The sequence below is a fragment of the Hyla sarda genome, chromosome 9 (assembly GCF_029499605.1).
Source record: "Hyla sarda isolate aHylSar1 chromosome 9, aHylSar1.hap1, whole genome shotgun sequence".
NCBI lineage: Eukaryota > Metazoa > Chordata > Amphibia > Anura > Hylidae > Hyla > Hyla sarda.
The window spans coordinates 136,755,612-136,775,097 of NC_079197.1; the positions used below are offsets into that span (position 1 = coordinate 136,755,612).

The 19,486-nt window shown below is 47.6% G+C and overlaps 1 protein-coding gene across 1 annotated transcript in view; it reads left to right on the forward strand.

Annotated features, from left to right (window-relative positions):
• Positions 1-17,721: 17,721 nt before the first annotated feature.
• Positions 17,722-19,486, forward strand: part of PRSS16 (serine protease 16) — a 28,710-nt gene continuing 26,945 nt past the window's right edge. The window contains exon 1 of the mRNA XM_056538553.1: positions 17,722-17,895. Coding sequence (XP_056394528.1) covers positions 17,844-17,895 — 52 coding nt within the window. The 5' untranslated portion in view covers positions 17,722-17,843. The remainder of the gene's footprint in view (positions 17,896-19,486) is intronic.

Sequence of the window (19,486 nt, forward strand, 5' to 3'; positions counted from 1 at the left end):
TCTTTAGCTGTCCGGAAGTTGTAGTTTTGCAACAGCTGGAGGCTCCCTGGTTGGGAAACACTGCCTTAATGGATTAATGATAAATAAACAAGCAGAGTGTCCACATGCTGTGGCCCCAGTGGGGTCACTTTCCCTCCTCCGGGGTCCACAGGTCACCTACAGGTCACATTACAAGAACAATTTTTTTGAAAAATCGCGGCAAAAATGGCGCAGTTATACTGTGATTTTTCGAAAACGCGGTAAAAAACGCACCATTTTTGCCGCAATTTTGACCTATAGGTGACCTGTGGACACTGGAGCAGGAAAAGCGACCCCACTGGGCTGCTACCCCCCAGCCCCAGGTTGTACTGCTAGTGAGAAGAGAGGCAGGACAGGGGACATAACTTACCCTCACAGCCACTGTGCTCCTGGGAGGACGGTCAGCTCTCGGCCTCCGTCCTCTTCCTGTGCTGGGGGCGGAGCCATGAATCAGATACCTTCATCCCTGCGCTACTACCTGTCTCCCTAATGATACCAGAGCAGGAGCAGCGCAGGGATTGCCTGAGGGTCCATGTGTAGTGGCGGGCCCCTGTGCAGCTGAACATGCTGCACATGTGATTTGTCCGCCCCTGTACAGAGCCCTGCATGTCCTGCCCCCACTTCCTGTATTTTGTCCTTGCACAGAGACATACAGGCAATAGCTGCAGGGTCAATACTGCATTTTGTTCACCCAAAAATATACACACTTTTTTTTTAACCAATGTATATTATGTCATTGTGGTGTCCCGGTACCGCATCCTATTCGGTCCCTTTATGTGAATGGGTCCCCATAGCCAGAGTCCCTAGGACGTAGGGGTCCATGTTGTATAGTCTACCCCTTGTCACCTCTATTCCATCTAGTAAACCAGTAATTTATGCAAGGTTTATGTAAATATAGTTATATAAATGTAAATGAATAGTTAATTATCTGCGCATAGCGTACCAGGACCTGCGGGTCACGTGACTAGGTAAACTCTATTGTATTTCTGCTTGAGGACCTGTGGAGGTCCCTATGACGTATGCAATCCAATCATTCTATGTACGAGTGAATGACAGGTATTCGGACCAATCAGATTCACCCCGACCCTGCCCATATAAGGGAGCGGCGGCCATTATTCTCTCTCTTGTTCCTGCGCAGCCAAGCAGTAAGCATCCCTCTTGTTCCTGGGCTGTCAACCGAGAAGGACCTGAGCAGCTATTCTCGCAGTGAGTTGGCCTGAGCCTTGCAGCGAGGGCTGATCAATACTAAATCGAGAGTGTATCAATCCCCAGACACTCTGCAGCATCACCGGACCTAATTTAACCCCTAAATCCAGACGGATCTGCAATATCTACCCTAATTCAGAGACTTTCTAAATACCTCAAGGTCCGCAACAACTGTCAGTCACTGAGCAATTTAAGGACTGTTATATTAGACTGTTACTGTGCCTTGGATGTACCGTAAGCACTTAAGTAAAGTTGTTCAAATTAAACCTCCTTGTGGATCTTCAGTCATTTCATTCACCTATCATTACTGGGAAGGGCGGCGATAGGCCAGAGAATTACCTCAGCATACTAGCCCTCAGCCTGGCATCACGAACTATAGGGTTAACATTAACCCCTCATATACCAATGCAACATCCCCACTACTATACACCCCCCAAGGGCTACCACAAAGCCTTTTTGGTGTTGCACGAACAGGATACGGGTGTGTGCCTACTACAGTCGCCATTAGTGAAAGTGTTCTCCCCCCCAGAAAAAGAACTTTATTCATGTGCTTTAAACCGTGTTGCTGTGTACAGTAACGGTGCTTGTGGTGAACGATACAAGGGGGCCAAGAGAAAAGTAAGTTACACTGCGCAATAAGTTCATGCTACGATCCTCTGGTCCGGCCGCCACAGGCAGAGCCGAACTGCTGCCGAAAAAGCGCGCGAAGAAAGCCCGCGCTGCGCCCCGCCCCGCCACCAAGTTGCTGTGTCGCAGCCAAAAGGGAACTCAGAGATACAGGAGTCATTTCTGGCGGGACCGGAAGTCAGGGCTGCATCGACAGTGTCCTTCCTGCTCAGCGCCATTTTGAAGAAGCCTACTATAAAAGACACCACGCAGAGCAACCTCTTCAGTCTGCAGAGAGAGCCGGAGAGTACAGACATGGCGGAGAGCAGCGTTCCATGTGGTCAAGTTGGTAAAATGGCGCCGGAAACACGGAAAGTTGTGGCAGTCGCAGCCCAACTTTTTGAAGAGCTTGCTGACCATCTGCAGTGGTTGTCATTAGACGAAGAGGGGGCCTGCAATCTTCCCCCACTGCTTGATGATGATGACGATTGGCAGAGACACCTCCAGCAAACAGTGCAGGGACACCTGGAGGTGCGTCACCGGTGAGATTGTCCCCTCACCACAGAACCTGGGGCTCGTGGGCCGAAAATCCCGTCGGAGGAGTCTGCTGTGAGTACCCCGCCAGAGGCGGCCTATTCTTCCTCCTCCAGCCCTGAGGTCATTCCGCGATCAAGCTTGCCAAGTGCATGACCGTGCTCACCAAAATTGCCGCAATGAGTGTTCGGAGATGAGCCAGAGCTGATCGAGTACATGCACAGAGTACTTCAACCATTACCTGGGAAGCCACTCCCACCAATCCCAACTGGAGAAAGGGAAAGGGCCCGTCAAGAAGCCGAGATGGCCGAATTGATGGAAAAGCTAAAGGCCCGATACAAAGAACTCTATGCTCCCAAGCACGTGCATTTGTCTTATGAAGAAAGAGTGCGGTATCAAGAAAATACCAAAGAAATGGAGGCATTGTACATACGTAAATGGGATCACCCCCGAGAAGGGGAGGAGCCGTTAGAAAGAAGAAGAGCAACTGTGGCCAAGTTTGACAAGGTCAGAGGTTATGGGACACTCCTTGACTGCCACACTGGGCAGACCATCCTCGTAAACCGGCGAGCAGTGTAAAGGCCATATCTCCATAAGAAGTTCAACACCTTGGAGGTGGGTGAAATTGTGGAGTACACCCCCGTCCAGAGCCTTTGTGGAGAATGGGCTGCAGCAGTCACCAGACCAACAGCCCCAACACAGCTCCCCTTCAAATATTTTCCATCAACTGATTGGGAGTCCGATCCCTTCAACTTGAGGCCGACACGGTCTGCTCCTAAAACCTCCACCAGCGCACCCAAGGAGGAAGAGCTTCAACAGTCAAGTTCATCATCTTCTATGTACAGCAAAGTGCCAAGTTCTTCATTTTCTACAGATCGTCGAGTGTCAAGTCCTGCTCAAGTTCAAGAAAGCAAGCCCAAATTGCGGGCACCAAAGACCGTACCTAGGCCCTCTCGGAGCAATGAGAGTTTGCCTCCTGCACAGGTACCAACATATGTACCAAGGCCCTCTTCTGACATGGAGAGTTTGCCTGCTTCCAGGGTACCAACAAAAGGGTCATGGGTTGCTCCTAATTTGGAGATGGTGCTCAAGCCCTATTGCCCCACTGTGATCCCGGCTAGTAAGCCTATAACCCCTTCTCAAGCTGCCTTTCACAACTCCATGCTCACCAATGTGGTGTGGCAAAGCTATGTCAAGTCTGATCCTGCCCCTGATGTTGGCAGATATAGGGGAACCAAGAGAGGCACTACAAGAGCAAAGAAGAATATCTTCTAAAGAGACTCTAAAGTAATGTCATATTCTTTTTTTGTCTAACCATTTTGTCTTACAGCAACCAAGTTCAAGAATTGTGCCTTGCAGGACTGTGCTAAGTTGTTTCAGTTCAAAGTTCAGCAATGTAACCATTAAGCGTGTGCCTGACTATTAAGTCAAGAGACTCATAGCCTGTAGGAGATTCATTAAAGGACTGTACCCGGCTGAGTTGTGGTTAAGGCCGTGTTTACTTTTCCCTTCCTATGAACTCCTAGTGTAGGTGGACTGCTGATCCTTACACGCCACTTTGTATATTTTCCTTTAATTGGACTCTTAGTGTAGGTGGACTGCTGATCCTTACACGTCTGCTTCATGTATATACCAGCAACTTCATAAGAACTCTTGTGCTAAATGTTGCACTTATCGGGTAAATGCACCTGAAACATGTTGGATTGTTGATAAATGTATAGTAAATATGTATATGGTTCTGTACACAGTAAGGTATCCTCGTGTCTGTGTACATAAGTAGTAAGTAAAGGTTTGTACATAGAGAAAATAGTCTAATGTCTATGTACATAAAAAGTAAGGTAGAGTTGTACACAGAAAATATCGACGTACTGCACGTGTACACTCAGCACTAAAAATATATATAATTCTTGTACATACAAATGTATTTAATTCTAAAGGTGTTTAGTAGGTAACTCAACAGGGGACACCTCGGCTCCTCCGAGAGTAGTATTATTGCTGTCTCTCATCGCTAGCACCTGTCTCAACAAAAATAGGGAGGATTCCCCTTAAAATAGTACTTGTACACATAGTACCCTAGATTACTAACTTAAATGTACTACCTCAAAATTTTCTAGTACATACATCAAAATAAATATCTCACTTAAGAAAACACTTAAGGAATTGTAGCATATTGATACCCAGTTCCTGCCACTGTTAGGTACACTTCTTCTCTTTCATTGCGTGTGTGAGATGCTCTGCCTGGCCAGTAGGTGCTCTTACTAATATAGAATTAAACACGTAATTCTAAGAATAACCTAGATAGGTTGTTTTGAAAGTGCTCTAGGTATAAGTAGCGTGTAGCCGATAGACCCTAGCAGCCACCCTTACTGTGACCTAGCTTCCGGCTAGCCAGTATAACCTTATGCGTACTTACAGGTAACTTATGGTTGGCAAAGAAATAAAATGTGTGAGATAATAAAAGTGTCTAAGTCAGCTTGAAACTAAAGGTAAATAGAGCTGTACTAATGTCTAGATAGTCTCATGTATAGAGAGTTGCGCTAATGTTCAGTTTAGCCTCATAAAAATTGTATGGAGAGCTAATAAAATGTCTTAGGAGCTAGCAACTACATGTCAGATAGCTGCCTAATTGTCTAGTAAACTTCAAACTGTCTAATAGGTCTAATAAAGTTGTCTAGGAAGCTAGAAACTAAAGGGTAAATAGCTTTGTTAATGTCTAGATAGCATTAAAATGTCTAGATAGCATTGAAATGTCTAGATAGCATTGAAATGTCTAGATAGATTTCTATTGTCTAATCCAGATAATAGGAAAGGTATCAAAAGAATGTAAATGTGTTTAGTTTAATTAGGATGTACACCAGATGTATAGATCATTGTCACGATTCGGCTTCCAGGTAGTGGATCCTCTGTGTCAGCGAGGGATTGGCGTGGACCGTGCTAGTGGACCGGTTCTAAGAGGCTACTGGTGTTCACCAGAGCCCGCCGCAAAGCGGGATGGTCTTGCTGCGGCAGTAGCAACCAGGTCGTATCCACTAGCAACGGCTCAACCTCGCTGACTGCTGAGAAGGCGTGGGACAGAAGGACTAGGCAGAGGCAAGGTCAGACGTAGCAGAAGGTCGGGGCAGGCGTCAAGGTTCGTAGTCAAGATGGATAGCAGAAGTTCAGGTAACACAGGCTTTGGACACACTAAACGCTTTCACTGGCACAAGGCAACAAGATCCGGCAAGGGAGTGCAGGGGCAGTGAGCAGATATAGTCTGAGAGCAGGTGGAAGCCAATTAAGCTAATTGGGCCAGGCACCAATCATTGGTGCACTGGCCCTTTAAGTCTCAGAGAGCTGGCGCGCGCGCGCCCTAGAGAGCGGAGCCGCGCGCGCCAGCACATGACAGCAGGGGACCGGGACGGGTAAGTGACCTGGGATGCGATTTGCGAGCGGGCGCGTCCCGCTGTGCGAATCGCATCCCCGACGGCCATGACAGTGCAGCGCTCCCGGTCAGCGGGACTGACCGAGGCGCTGCAGGGAGAGAGACGCCGTGAGCGCTCCGGGGAGGAGCGGGGACCCGGAGCGCTAGGCGTAACAGTACCCCCCCCCTTAGGTCTCCCCTTTTCTTTGTCCGGTAACTGCCTCCCCTGGGATGAGGACACCGGGAAAGAATGGAGGGTTTCCTCAACGGCAGGCAGTACAGCAGGAGTGGGAATGGGGAGGGAGGGCAGAGGGCGAAGGCTGGCACGGGGCAGTGTGTCACCAGGACGGGGGCCATGAGGAGGCACTGAGGCTTGCCTGACGGGACTGGGAGGGGGGGAGAGGCACTTCCTATGGCAGGCAGAGTCCCAGTTCTTGATCTCCCCGGTGGTCCAATCAAGGGTGGGAGAATGAAGCCGGAGCCATGGCAGACCGAGGAGGACCTCAGAGGTACAGTTGGGGAGGACGAAGAGCTCAATCACTTCGCGATGGGGTCCAATACACATCAGGAGGGGTTTTGTGCGGTAACGCACGGTGCAATCCAATCTGACTCCGTTGACCGCGGAAATGTAGAGCGGCTTGACGAGACGGGTCACCGGGATGCGGAATTTATTCACCAGAGAATCCAGAATAAAATTCCCAGAGGCACCAGAGTCCAAGCAGGCCACGGCTGAGAGGGAGGAGTTGGCTGAAGGAGAAATCCGCACGGGCACCGTGAGACGTGGAGAAGCAGACTTAGAACCAAGAGACGCCACACCCACGTGAGCTGGGTGCGTGCGTGCGTTTCCCAGACGTGGAGGACGAATAGGGCAATCCACCAGGAAATGCTCGGTACTGGCACAGTACAGACAAAGATTTTCTTCCCTACGGCGATTCCTCTCTTCCTGGGTCAGGCGAGACCGATCCACTTGCATGGCCTCCTCGGCGGGAGGCCCAGGCGTAGGTTGCAACGGAGACTGTGGGAGAGGTGCCCAGAGATCTAAGTCTTTTTCCTGGCGGAGCTCTTGATGTCTCTCAGAAAAGCGCATGTCAATGCGGGTGGCCAAATGGATAAGTTCTTGCAGGTTGGCAGGAATCTCTCGTGCGGCCAGCACATCCTTGATGCGACTGGATAGGCCTTTTTTAAAGGTCGCGCAGAGAGCCTCATTATTCCATGATAATTCAGAAGCAAGAGTACGAAATTGGATGGCGTACTCGCCCACTGAAGAATTACCCTGGACCAGGTTCAGCAGGGCAGTCTCGGCAGAAGAAGCTCGGGCTGGTTCCTCGAAGACACTCCGGACTTCAGCGAAGAAGGACTGGACTGTGGCTGTGGCAGGATCATTGCGGTCCCAGAGCGGTGTGGCCCAAGACAAGGCCTTTCCTGAAAGAAGGCTCACTACAAACGCCACCTTAGACCGTTCTGTAGGAAACAAGTCCGACAACATCTCCATATGCAGGGAACACTGAGACAGAAATCCACGGCAGAGTCTAGAGTCCCCATCAAATTTGTCCGGCAGGGACAAGCGGAGGCTAGGAGCGGCCACTCGCTGCGGAGGAGGTGCAGGAGCTGGCGGAGGAGATGGTTGCTGCTATAGCAGAGGCAGAAGTTGCTGTAACATGGCGGTCAACTGCGACAGCTGCTGTCCTTGTTGGGCAATCTGCTGCGATTGCTGAGCGACCACCGTGGGAAGGTCAGCGAGACTTGGCAGCGGCACCTCAGCGGGATCCATGGCCGGATCTACTGTCACGATTCGGCTTCCAGGTAGTGGATCCTCTGTGTCAGCGAGGGATTGGCGTGGACCGTGCTAGTGGACCGGTTCTAAGAGGCTACTGGTGTTCACCAGAGCCCGCCGCAAAGCGGGATGGTCTTGCTGCGGCAGTAGCAACCAGGTCGTATCCACTAGCAACGGCTCAACCTCGCTGACTGCTGAGAAGGCGTGGGACAGAAGGACTAGGCAGAGGCAAGGTCAGACGTAGCAGAAGGTCGGGGCAGGCGTCAAGGTTCGTAGTCAAGATGGATAGCAGAAGTTCAGGTAACACAGGCTTTGGACACACTAAACGCTTTCACTGGCACAAGGCAACAAGATCCGGCAAGGGAGTGCAGGGGCAGTGAGCAGATATAGTCTGAGAGCAGGTGGAAGCCAATTAAGCTAATTGGGCCAGGCACCAATCATTGGTGCACTGGCCCTTTAAGTCTCAGAGAGCTGGCGCGCGCGCGCCCTAGAGAGCGGAGCCGCGCGCGCCAGCACATGACAGCAGGGGACCGGGACGGGTAAGTGACCTGGGATGCGATTTGCGAGCGGGCGCGTCCCGCTGTGCGAATCGCATCCCCGACGGCCATGACAGTGCAGCGCTCCCGGTCAGCGGGACTGACCGAGGCGCTGCAGGGAGAGAGACGCCGTGAGCGCTCCGGGGAGGAGCGGGGACCCGGAGCGCTAGGCGTAACAATCATCCTGTTTTATAGCATCCTGTTCTAATCCTAGTCCCTCTGTCTCAGACGACAGACGTCGAGGTCGACTTATCCTAAGTAAGGGGGTTTGTGGTGTCCCGGTACCGCATCCCATGCGGTCCCTTTATGTGAATGGGTCCCCATAGCCAGAGTCCTTAAGACGTAGGGGTCCATGTTGTATAGTCTACTTGAGGACCTGTGGAAGTCCCTATGACGTATGCAATCCCATCATTCTGTGTACGAGTGAATGACAGGTATTTGGATCAGATTCACCCCGCCCCTGCCCATATAAGGAAGCGGCGGCCATTATTCTCTCTCTTGCTCCTGCGCAGCCAAGCAGTAAGCATCCCTCTTGTTCCTGGGCTGTCAACCGAGATGGACCTGCGCAGCTATTCTCGCAGTGAGTTAGGCCTGAGCCTTGCAGAGATGGCTGATCAATGCTAAATCGAGAGTGTATCAATCCCCAGACACTCTGCAGCATCACCGGACCTAATTTAACCCCTAAATCCGGACGGATCTGCAATATCTACCCTAAATTAAGAGACTTTCTAAATACCTCAAGGTCCGCAACAACTGTCAGTCACTGAGCAATTTAAGGACTGTTATATTAGACTATTACTGTGCCTTGGATGTACCGTAAGCACTTAAGTAAAGTTGTTCAAGTTTAAGTTAAACCTCCTTGTGGACCTTCAGTCATTTCATCACCTATCGTTACTGGGAAGGGCGGCGATAGGCCGGAGAATTACCTCAGCATACTAGCCCTCAGCCTGGCTTCACGAACTATAGGGTTAACATTAACCCCTCATATACCGATACAACATCCCCACTACTATACACCCCCAAAGGGCTACCACATCATTATCTAAATATAAAAAAATTAAAAAAGTTTTTGCAAATGACAGTGCCCATTAAAAAAATAAACCTGCACCCTAAAGTGGGCATATAGTTTGGAGTAGAGACTTTTGAGATTCACTGGTAGCCAACTAGTTGCATTATACATTTGGGACTAGTGTTACAGTACATGTTAGAGTAAAGACAAAAAGCTTCTGGGAGTACATCATATTACTTCACCTCAATAAGGTAACCCTGCTCAAGTCATACCTTTCGGCTGTTATCTAAAGAGACTGTGCTTCCATTTTGCATTAGATATTTTCTTAAGCAAAGACTGATTCATATTTCCCTATTCCACTGTTTGGCTTGCTGTCTGCACCATGTGCCCCAAGGAAACCATTACCACCTACAACATCTGTGGAGTCCCTTTCTCACTGTGCCAGCCCATGGAGTGAGGGATCACCCTGTGGAACCCTTGTGCCAGTGTGACTAGTGTGACAACTGTGACCAGTGTAGGACCACAGGGTCCAGCCACTCCACCGGCTTTTATCCCCTTAGAAACAAACATCTGTTCCCCCTCTGTGCTGCTTCTGTTGTGACACAGGGGTGCAAAATATACTTGTCAAATCGGGATTCCAGGGCACCGTCAACCTATGCGGTCCAAGGTGGAGAATGCTTCTCCTGGGCCAGGTGCAGGGCAATAAACACACCGATGCCAGGTTACAGATAACTGTCTTTTTACTGAGGCAGGAGCAGATGGTACAATACTCGCAGTACAGAGCAGAGTAGAAGGGAATCAGTTTAACCCATGGGAGCCCTGTGGCCTTGCTGGGACTTATGGTGCTTTTCACCCACTTGAATTGACTTGCTATTAGAAATGACAGACTTGAGACTTGGAGATATCCCATGCTGACTAGGGTTCTACTAAGGTCCAATTTACTGACACTGCCAGAATATGAACTCACCAACTCGTGTGCGGGGAGCAGTTGCAGAATGGCGGGGTGGATTTGATAAGAGATTTTCTTCAGGCTTCCCTTAGAATCCGGAAGAAGCGTGCATAGGCGAAACCACTGGCAGTCGCCTCTGAGTGCCACGGAAGTTCTGGAAGCTTGTCCACCGGTACCGTCTATTTAGGAGCTCGTAGTCCGAGACTATGCGGTGAGTGAGGATGTTTTTCCTGTACTTGTTATGACTTCCCTTGAAATCACCTCACACTTCTTCTGACTCCTTTCCACACTGCAGCTCACATGGAGCTCTGCACACAGCAGAAACTGAAACTAAACTGAATAGTTCCTCCCCCACTGCACTACATACAGGGCAATGTGGGGGGTTCCCATTGGGCAATCAGGGCCACATGGATACTCTGCATCATACCTCCACGCAGAAATCCAGAACACTCCTTAAAGATACAGTGCAACATAATATAAATTAACAGAACAAATATTACAATGAATATCACAGCATCACCTGAGCAGCAAGGCCTATCATAGACACCTGAAGCAATGTTTACCTGACAGGATGCACTCCGGTACTGGGACACTACACTTCACATACATAGTGCAGCAAAACTCCATGCATACAGTGGGGATCAAAAGTTTGGGCACCCCAGGTAAAAATTTGTATTAATGTGCATAAAGAAGCCAAGGAAAGATGGAAAAATCTCCAAAAGGCATCAAATTACAGATTAGACATTCTTATAATATGTCAACAAAAGTTAGATTTTATTTCCATCATTTACACTTTCAAAATAACAGAAAACAAAAAAATTGCATCTGCAAACATTTGGGCACCCTGAGGAATTTATAGCATGCACTGTCCCCTTTGCAAAGCTGAGACCTGCCAGTGTCATGGATTGTTCTCAATCATCATCTGGGAAGACCAGGTGATGTCAATCTCAAAGGTTTTAAATGCCCAGACTCATCTGACCTTGCCCCAACAATCAGCACCATGGGTTCTTCTAAGCAGTTGTCTAGAAATCTGAAACTGAAAATAGTTGACGCTCACAATGCTGGAGAAGGCTATAAGAAGATAGCAAAACGTTTACAGATGTCAATATCCTCTGTTCGGACTGTAATTAAGAAATGGCAGTCATCAGGAACTGTGGAAGTTAAAGCACGATCTGGAAGACCAAGAAAAATATCAGACAGAACAGCTCGCAGGATTGTGAGAAAAACAATTCAAAACCCACGTTTGACTGCACAATCCCTCCAGAAAGATCTGGCAGACACTGGAGTTGTGGTACACTATTCCACTATGAAGAGATACTTGTAAAAATATGGTCTTCATGGAAGAGTAATCAGAAGAAAACCTCTTCTATGTCCTCACCACAAAAATCAGCGTTCGAACTTTGCAAATGAACATATAGACAAGCCTACTGCAGTTTGGAAACAAGTTCTGTGGACCGATGAGGTTAAAATTGAACTTTTTGGCCGGAATGAGTAAAGGTACGTTTGGAGAAGAAGGGGAACAGAATTTAATGAAAAGAACCTCTGTCCAACTGTTAAGCATGGGGGTGGATCAATCATGCACAGGGAACATCTCACGAGTAGAAGGAAAAATGGATTCAATAACATTTCAGCAAATTTTGGATGCTAACTTGATGACATCTGTGGAAAAGCTGAAGTTAAAGAGAGGATGGCTTCAACAAATGGATAATGATCCTAAACACACCTCGAAATCCACAGGGGATTACATCAAGAGGCCTAAACTGAAGGTTTTGCCATGGCCTTCACAATCTCCTGACCTAAACATAATTGAAAATTTATGGATAGACCTTAAAGGGGTACTCCGGTGAAAACCTTTTTTCTTTTAAATCAACTGATGGCAGAAAGTTAAACATATTTGTAAATTACTTCTATTAAAAAATCTTAATCCTTCTAGTACTTATTAGCTGCTGAATGCTACAGAGGAAATTCCTTTCTTTTTGGAACACTGATGACATCACGAGTACAGTGCTCTCTGCTGATATCTCTGTCCATTTTAGGAACCATGCATAGCAGATGTATGCTAAGGGCAGCATGGTGGCTCAGTGGTTAGCACTGCTGCCTTGCAGTGCTGGAGAGTTGGGTTCAAATCCGACTAAGGACAACAATAAATAAAGCGTTATTATAATAACATCAGCAGAGAGAACTGTGCTCGTGATGTCATCAGAGAGCATTCCAAAAAGAAAAGAATTTCCTCTGTAATATTCAGCAGCTAATAAGTACAGGAAGGATTAAGATTTTTTTTATAGTAATAAGTAATTTACAAATATGTTTAACTTTCTGCCACCAGTTGATTTAAAAGAAAAAAGGTGTTCACCGGAGTACCCCTTTAAAAGAGCAGTGTGTGACAGACAGCCCAGAAATCTCAAAGAACTGGAAGACTTTTGTAAGGAAGAATGGGCAAAGATACCTCAAACAAGAATTGAAAGACTCTTGGCTGGCTACAAAAAGCATTTACAAGCTGTGATACTTGCCAAAGGGGGCAGTACAAGATATTAACTCTGCAGGGTGCCCAAACTTTTGCAGACTCCATGTTTTTGTTTTCTGTTATTTTAAGTGCAAATGATGGAAATAATATCTAACTTTTGGTGACATATTATAAGAATGTCTAATCTGTAATTTGATGCCTTTTGGAGATTTTTCCATCTTTCCTTGGCTTCTTTATGCACATTAATGCTAATTTTTACCTGGGGTGCCCAAACTTTTGATCCCCACTGTATATACATCTATAAAGTCTAAGTATATTAAAAAATATTGAATGAATAGTCTCTCAAGTGCAAAATAGCCAGTTTATATAAAGACCATAGTCCTGCAAAGTAAAGTTATTTCTTAAGAGATTTGCTTATCTTAGATCTGCGGTGTAGAACACGTGGGCACCTTAGACATGTGGAAAGAGGATATGACACCACAACCAGGCACTGCCCATTAAATGTGTATTTCTACTTTGTAAAGCAATGCCATATTGCTACTAGGATGAGCCATTAATCTATGATCTGCAGGGGGGTTAATGGGGTACTCCGGTGGAAAACATATATACATTTATTTTATTTTATTTTTTCATATCAACTGGTGCCAGAACGTTAAACAGATTTGTAAATGACTTCTATTAAAAAATCTTAACCCTTACAGTACTTATCAGCTGCTATATGCTCCACAGGAAGTTGAGTTGTTATTTTCTGTCTGACCACAGTGCTCTCTGCTGCCACCTCTGTCCATGTCAGGGACTGTCCGGAGCAGAAGAGGTTTGCCATGGTTATTTGCTCCTACTCTGGACAGTTTCTGATACAGACAGAGGTGTCAGCAGAGAGCACTGTGGTCAGACAGAAAAGAACAACTCAACTTTCTCAGTAGTATACAGCAGCTGATAAGTACTAGAAGGATTAAGATTTTTTAATAGAAGTAATTAACAAATCTGTTTAAATTTCTGGAGCCTGTTGATACGAAAAAAAAATTTGATTTCCACCAGAGCAGTGGCGTAGCGTGGGTTGTCAGCACCCGGGGCAAGTAATATGCGCCCCCTAACCCGTGGATTTTAGCACTCGACTCTCTTCTTCTAGATTAGGTAAAGAAACCCTTACCCCCTAAGCACATGTATTGTTTGTTATGAAAATACTGATGTCATTAAAGTAAAATGCATCTAAATACAAGTTTATTTTCAAACACTTTATTGAGTGCGAACATGCATTACACATTCTCCACATTTTCAGCAGGTCTATGAATACAGTTCTACAAATGTAGTAACCTAGCCTGGACCGCGCTATTATATGTCGTCTCACAACCATCGTAAACGACAAAAAATATCAAGAACAAAAAGTAAACATCAAAATGGAACCGAACCCTGGAGATGATCGAAGGCACATGACTTTGGGTATTATAAGTAAGAGGCAAATGTTAGGGGGGCATTATATGTGCATTATATGGGCACATGATGGGGCCCCTGTCATGTGCCCCCACATATATTGCCCCCTGTCATGTGCCCCCACATATATTGCCCCCTGTCCTGTGCCCCCACATATAATGCCCCCCTGTCATGTGCCCCCACATATAATGCCCCCCTGACATGTGACCCTGACTTATAATGTCCCCTGTCCTGTGCCCCTCACATATAATGCCCCATGTCCTGTGCCCCTCACATATAATGCCCCATGTCCTGTGCCCCCCCACATATAATGCCCCTCTGACATGTACCCCTCACATATAATGCCCCCTGAGGGGGCCGGACAGGGGGCATTATATGTGAAGGGCACATGTCAGGGGGGGCATTATATGTGAGGGGCACAGGACATGGGGTATTATATATGAGGGGCGCATGACAGGGGGGGTCCTGTCAAGGGCCCCCACATATAATGCCCCCCTGACATTTGCCCCTCTCACATAATTTGCTCCCCCCTCCCCTTTCTCACGCCCGTCACCTTTCTCCCACGCTGCGGCTGCTCCATTCCTGCAGTCAGTGAGAGCCGCTGGGACGTGATCTCCGGGCGCCGGCGCGATGATGTGATGTCATCACGCCGGCCTGCCATGATTGGCTCTCACTGACTGCAGGAATGGAGCAGCCGCGGCGTGTGATAGCAAGGTGATGGGCGTGAGAAAGGGGTGGTGGAGCGGGACAGCCGACAGCTCCCGCTCCACCATGCGATAGTTCAAGAAGAGGGGCAACAATCTCGGGGGAGGGGGGGGGGCAATTGCCCCGTTGCCCCCCCCCCCTGGATCCACCACTGCCTCCACAGTGGGCGGCGACCCGGCGGCTCGGATCGGATTTGCACAGCCAGCACTGTAGAGAGTGAGTGAGCCAGGCAGGGGCAGAGAGCTGCGAGTGCGAGCGCGCCCCCCCCCCCCAGATGTTGCGCCCGGTGTGGCCGGCCCCCCCCCCCCCTGCACCCCCCACGCTACGCCTCTGCACCAGAGTACCCATTTAACCTCTGTAACCACCATCAATCCTGAGGATAAAGGGGCTGCAGTGCTGATTTAGCTACCATCTAAGTCAGTGTTTCCCAACCAGGGAGCCTCCAGCTGTTATGAAACTACAACGTTTCGAACAGCTGGAGGCACCCTGGTTGGGAAACACTAATCTAAGCTCTCACTCCTGCACACCAGTCGGTCAGGGCTTCACTGCTCCAGTGACCTCAGACGCGTCTACGTTCCAGAATGTTGTGTTTAATGGAGCGGAGAGCCTGGATGCGATGCAAGGAAGAGAAGCAGAATCAGGAGTGTATGTTACAGAGTTGTTTCCATTCCAGACCCTAAAGGTGCATTTTATATCGGAAAATAATCCTGCAACACAGGACAAAGCAATCTGGATTCACAACCTTCAAATCCATGTTTACAGTAGTGATGAGCAGCAGGCGCCATATTCGAATATGCGATATTTCACAAATATATTGAAGAATTCATCCTATGTTCACGAAATTTGCAAATTCGCTATGTTCATTCACTTTTTTTTCAATGTGAAAATGTGCATGGAAAATTTGCATAAAATGTGCATAAAAATTTGCATGTGAAAAAAATAAATAAATAAATAAAAAGACTCACGTGATAGACCCATGTGATGGAACCCTTTTCGCATGGAAAATTGGCATAAAAATCTGCATGTGAAAAAAAAACGAATATTCGCCATTCCGAATCTATAGCACTACAGAATAAATATGCGCAAAATCCCGAATTTCCAATATTCGTGATAAAAATCAGCATTCCGAATATTCGTGCTCAACCCTAGTTTACATCAGTAAAGTCCCATATGCAGTGCACATACGTTGGAAAAGGGGTACTCTTAAAGGGGTACTCCGCTGCTCAGCGTTTGGGACAAACTGTTCCGAACGCTGGACGGGCGCCGGGAGCTCGTGATGTCATAGCCACGCCCCATCATGACATCACGCCCCGTCCCCTCAATGCAAGTCTATGAGAGGGGGCGTGACGCTGTCACGCCCCCTCCCATAGACTTGCATTGAGGGGGCAGGGCGTGACATCATGAGGGGGCGGTGCTATGACGTCACGAGCTCCCGGCGCCGGTTCCAGCGTTCAAAACAGTTTGTTTCAAATGCCGAGAAGCGGTGCACCCCTTTAAAAAGGTATTTGGATGTATTCCACAACAAACCCATAAATAGGGGGAGATATATCAAAACATGTGCAGAGAAAACGTTGCCCAGTTGCCCATAGCAACCAATCAGATCGCTTCTTTCATTTTTAAAAAGGCTTCTGAAAAATGAAAGACGCAATCTGATTGGTTGCTATGGGTAACGGGTCAGCTTTTCCTCTACACAGGTTGTGATAAATCTCTCCTATAGTATTACACAGACCAAATGTAATCTATTTGTCTCTGCAGTTTTTTCAGATGGTCAAAAAAGTTGTTTGAACCTACCCTGAGGCTATGTTAACACGTCGGAATTTCCGTGCGGAATCCCAATGCGGTAGATTCTGCAGCAGCAGAGTCCCATAGCATTCAATGGGATTCTGCTGCGCTGTGCACACAGCAGGATTTCTGGTGCGGAAATTCCGCTGCGTGCACAGCGCAGCAGAATCCCATTGATTTCCGTGCCAGAAATTCCAAGTCCGTGTCCGCAGAAAGAATAAACAAGTCCATTCTTTTTGCGTACTCCACGCGGAATGCATTGCCATCTATGAGACATTCCCATGCGGTCCTAGTGCCGGCATGTTATTGCCGGCACCCGCAGTTTGCAGAATGTCCACACAGAAAGTTTCTGTGTGGACATTCTGCTGTGTGAACCTAGCCTTGGAATTCTGCACGGAGATTCTGCAGCAGCAGAGTCCCGTTGAATTCAAAGGGATTCTGCTGCGCTGTGCACAGGTCGGAATTTCCGCGCCAGAAACATCGGATTCCGGTGTCCGCAGAAAGAATGAACTCTGCACGGAATGCATTGCCGTCTATGAGACGGCACATTCCCTTGCGGTCTGGCGAATGTCCACATAGAGATTTTCGGTATGTTCACACTACATAATTCACGTGGAATTCTGTGAGCGGAATGCCGCGAACGGAATTATTTGCTGTGAACATAAACATGAGTGTAAATGGGTCTTCCGCGAGACCCGTTCACACTGCAGAATTTCAGCGGCGGACAATTCCGCCTCTGAAATTGTTCCGCGCAAAGAAAGAACATGTTCATTCTTTGCGCGGAAGTCCACGAACACTGCATAGCCGTCAATGGTGATGGCGCAGTGCCGCGCGGTCCTACCGCCGAAGTACTGCAGCGGCGGCCGCCAGAATCAAATCTCCGCTCGCAGAATTCCGCGAGCGGAGATTCCGTTCATTATCCGTAGCGTGAACATACCCTAACATGTGAACATGGCCTAAGGCTATGTTCACATTCCGCAGCAGCAGTGTTCCATTGATTCCAATAGGGTTCGGCTGCACTGTTCATGTAGCAGAATTTGCGCTACGAAAACTGCTATATAAATAAATAAATATTATTATTATTATTACAATATACTGAACATTCATATAACTTTTCCTTTTGTAAAGAATAACTTTATTTGGCTGGAGGAGCCGGCATATGGAGATTACAATATTTGCTTTACGTATAAAATAGGAGAACTAGTAAAAACGGAAGCTAAGAGCGGTGAAGGGTTAAATGTGCGGTCATGTGTCATCTGTTTCTGAAGCAAAAAAAAAAAAAAAAACAAGAAGCTGAGTTCGCAACTTCTGGAGCCAGCGTAAAGTTGTGGGAGTCATGTGACAGGGTGTGTCATGTGACTGGGAGACATACATAGGGGCTGAGAGGAGGAAGCTGTGCTCTTTCTGTTTCACCCTTCGCCTTTCTACAATGATCGCCCTGGGGCTTCTGCTCGTCCTGCTCCTCGGTGGGGCAGATGGGGGTAAGTACAGTACTTATTACCGTCGCCTCTGCCTGGTCTTTACCTTCCTCTCAATGTTCTCGCTCTGTATTTTGGACTTCTAAAACACGAAAGGAACCCATAACTATGCGTCTGATGTTAACCCGGCTATAGTTAAAATGTTATACTATTGTATTGTGTGGTCGTAACACGATACTGACTGATATCACACAGACCAAACGTGTACGTCAGTGTTTTCCGAACAGTGTGCCTCCAGCTGTTGCAAAACTACAATTCCCAGCATGCCCGGACAGCCGTTGGCTGTCCGGGCATGCTGGGAATTGTAGTTTTGCGACAGCTGGAGGCACACTGGTTGAGAAACACTGACTTAGGACCTGTCCTCAGTTTGTGTGTAGTATTACAACATTGCTCCTTTCACTTCAATTTAACAGAGCTGTAATACCACACACAACCTGAGGACAAGTGTGGTGCTGTTTTTTTTTTTCTTTTTTCTTTTTTTTTTTTATAGAAATCAGCTCTGTCTTTCTAATCCTGCATAACCCTTTTTAATTATCTACAAATTTTCCCATTGTCAATCATCGAACCTTGGGTGCTAAGGTTAGAGGAATGCTTTTTCTAGCATAGAAAAGGAATAACCTGTAGAGTTATTAAAGGGGTACTCCGGCGCTTAGACATCTTATCCCCTATTCAAAGGATAGGGGATAAGATGCCTGATCGCGGGGGGGTCCCGCCGCTGGGGACCCCTGTGATCTTGCGTGCCGCACCCCGTTAAAATGAGTCCCCGGAGCGTGTTTGCTCCGGGTCTGATTACTGTCAATCACGGGTCGGAGCATTGTGACGTCACGGCTCCGCCCCCATGTGACGTCACGCTCCACCCCCTCAATGACAGCTGTATTGAGGGGGCGGAGCGTGACGTCACACGGGAGCGGAGCGTTGTGACGTCACAATGCTCCGGCCCCGTGATCGACAGTAATCAGACCACGCTTCGGGGACTGGTTTTAACGGGGTGCGGCGTGCAAGGTCACAGGGGTCCCCAGCGGCGGGACCCCCGCGATCAGGCATCTTATCCTCTATCCTTTGTACCCCTTTAACCCCTTTAATCCATGCAGACTAACCTCTGCAAAACACATTCTAGGAAAACACTGTTTTGTGTTTAGAAGGTGATGGACTTTAGACCAGAAGCTGTGACTAACAGGACATTCCCAAACTTTGTGCACGAAACAGCCTGGTTACCTCCTGTACAAATTTTTCTCAACTGCTGTTTACTATATAGGTGTGGGTAGAACAGAGATTAAAGGGGTACTCTGGTGGGGAAAACATGTTTTCAAATCAACTGGTGCCAGAAAGTTAAACAGATTTGTAAATTACTTCTATTTATAATCTTAATCCTTCCAGTACTTTTTAGGGGCTGTATACGACAGAGGAAATGCTTTTCTTTTTGGATTTTTCTTCTGTCAAGACCACTGTGCTCTCTGCTGACCTCTGCTGTCCATTTTAGGAACTGTACAGAGCAGGAGAAAATCCCCATAGCAAACATATGCTGCTCTGGACAGCAGAGGTCAACAGAGAGCACTGTGGTCGTGACAGAAGAGAAATCCAAAAAGAAAAGAAT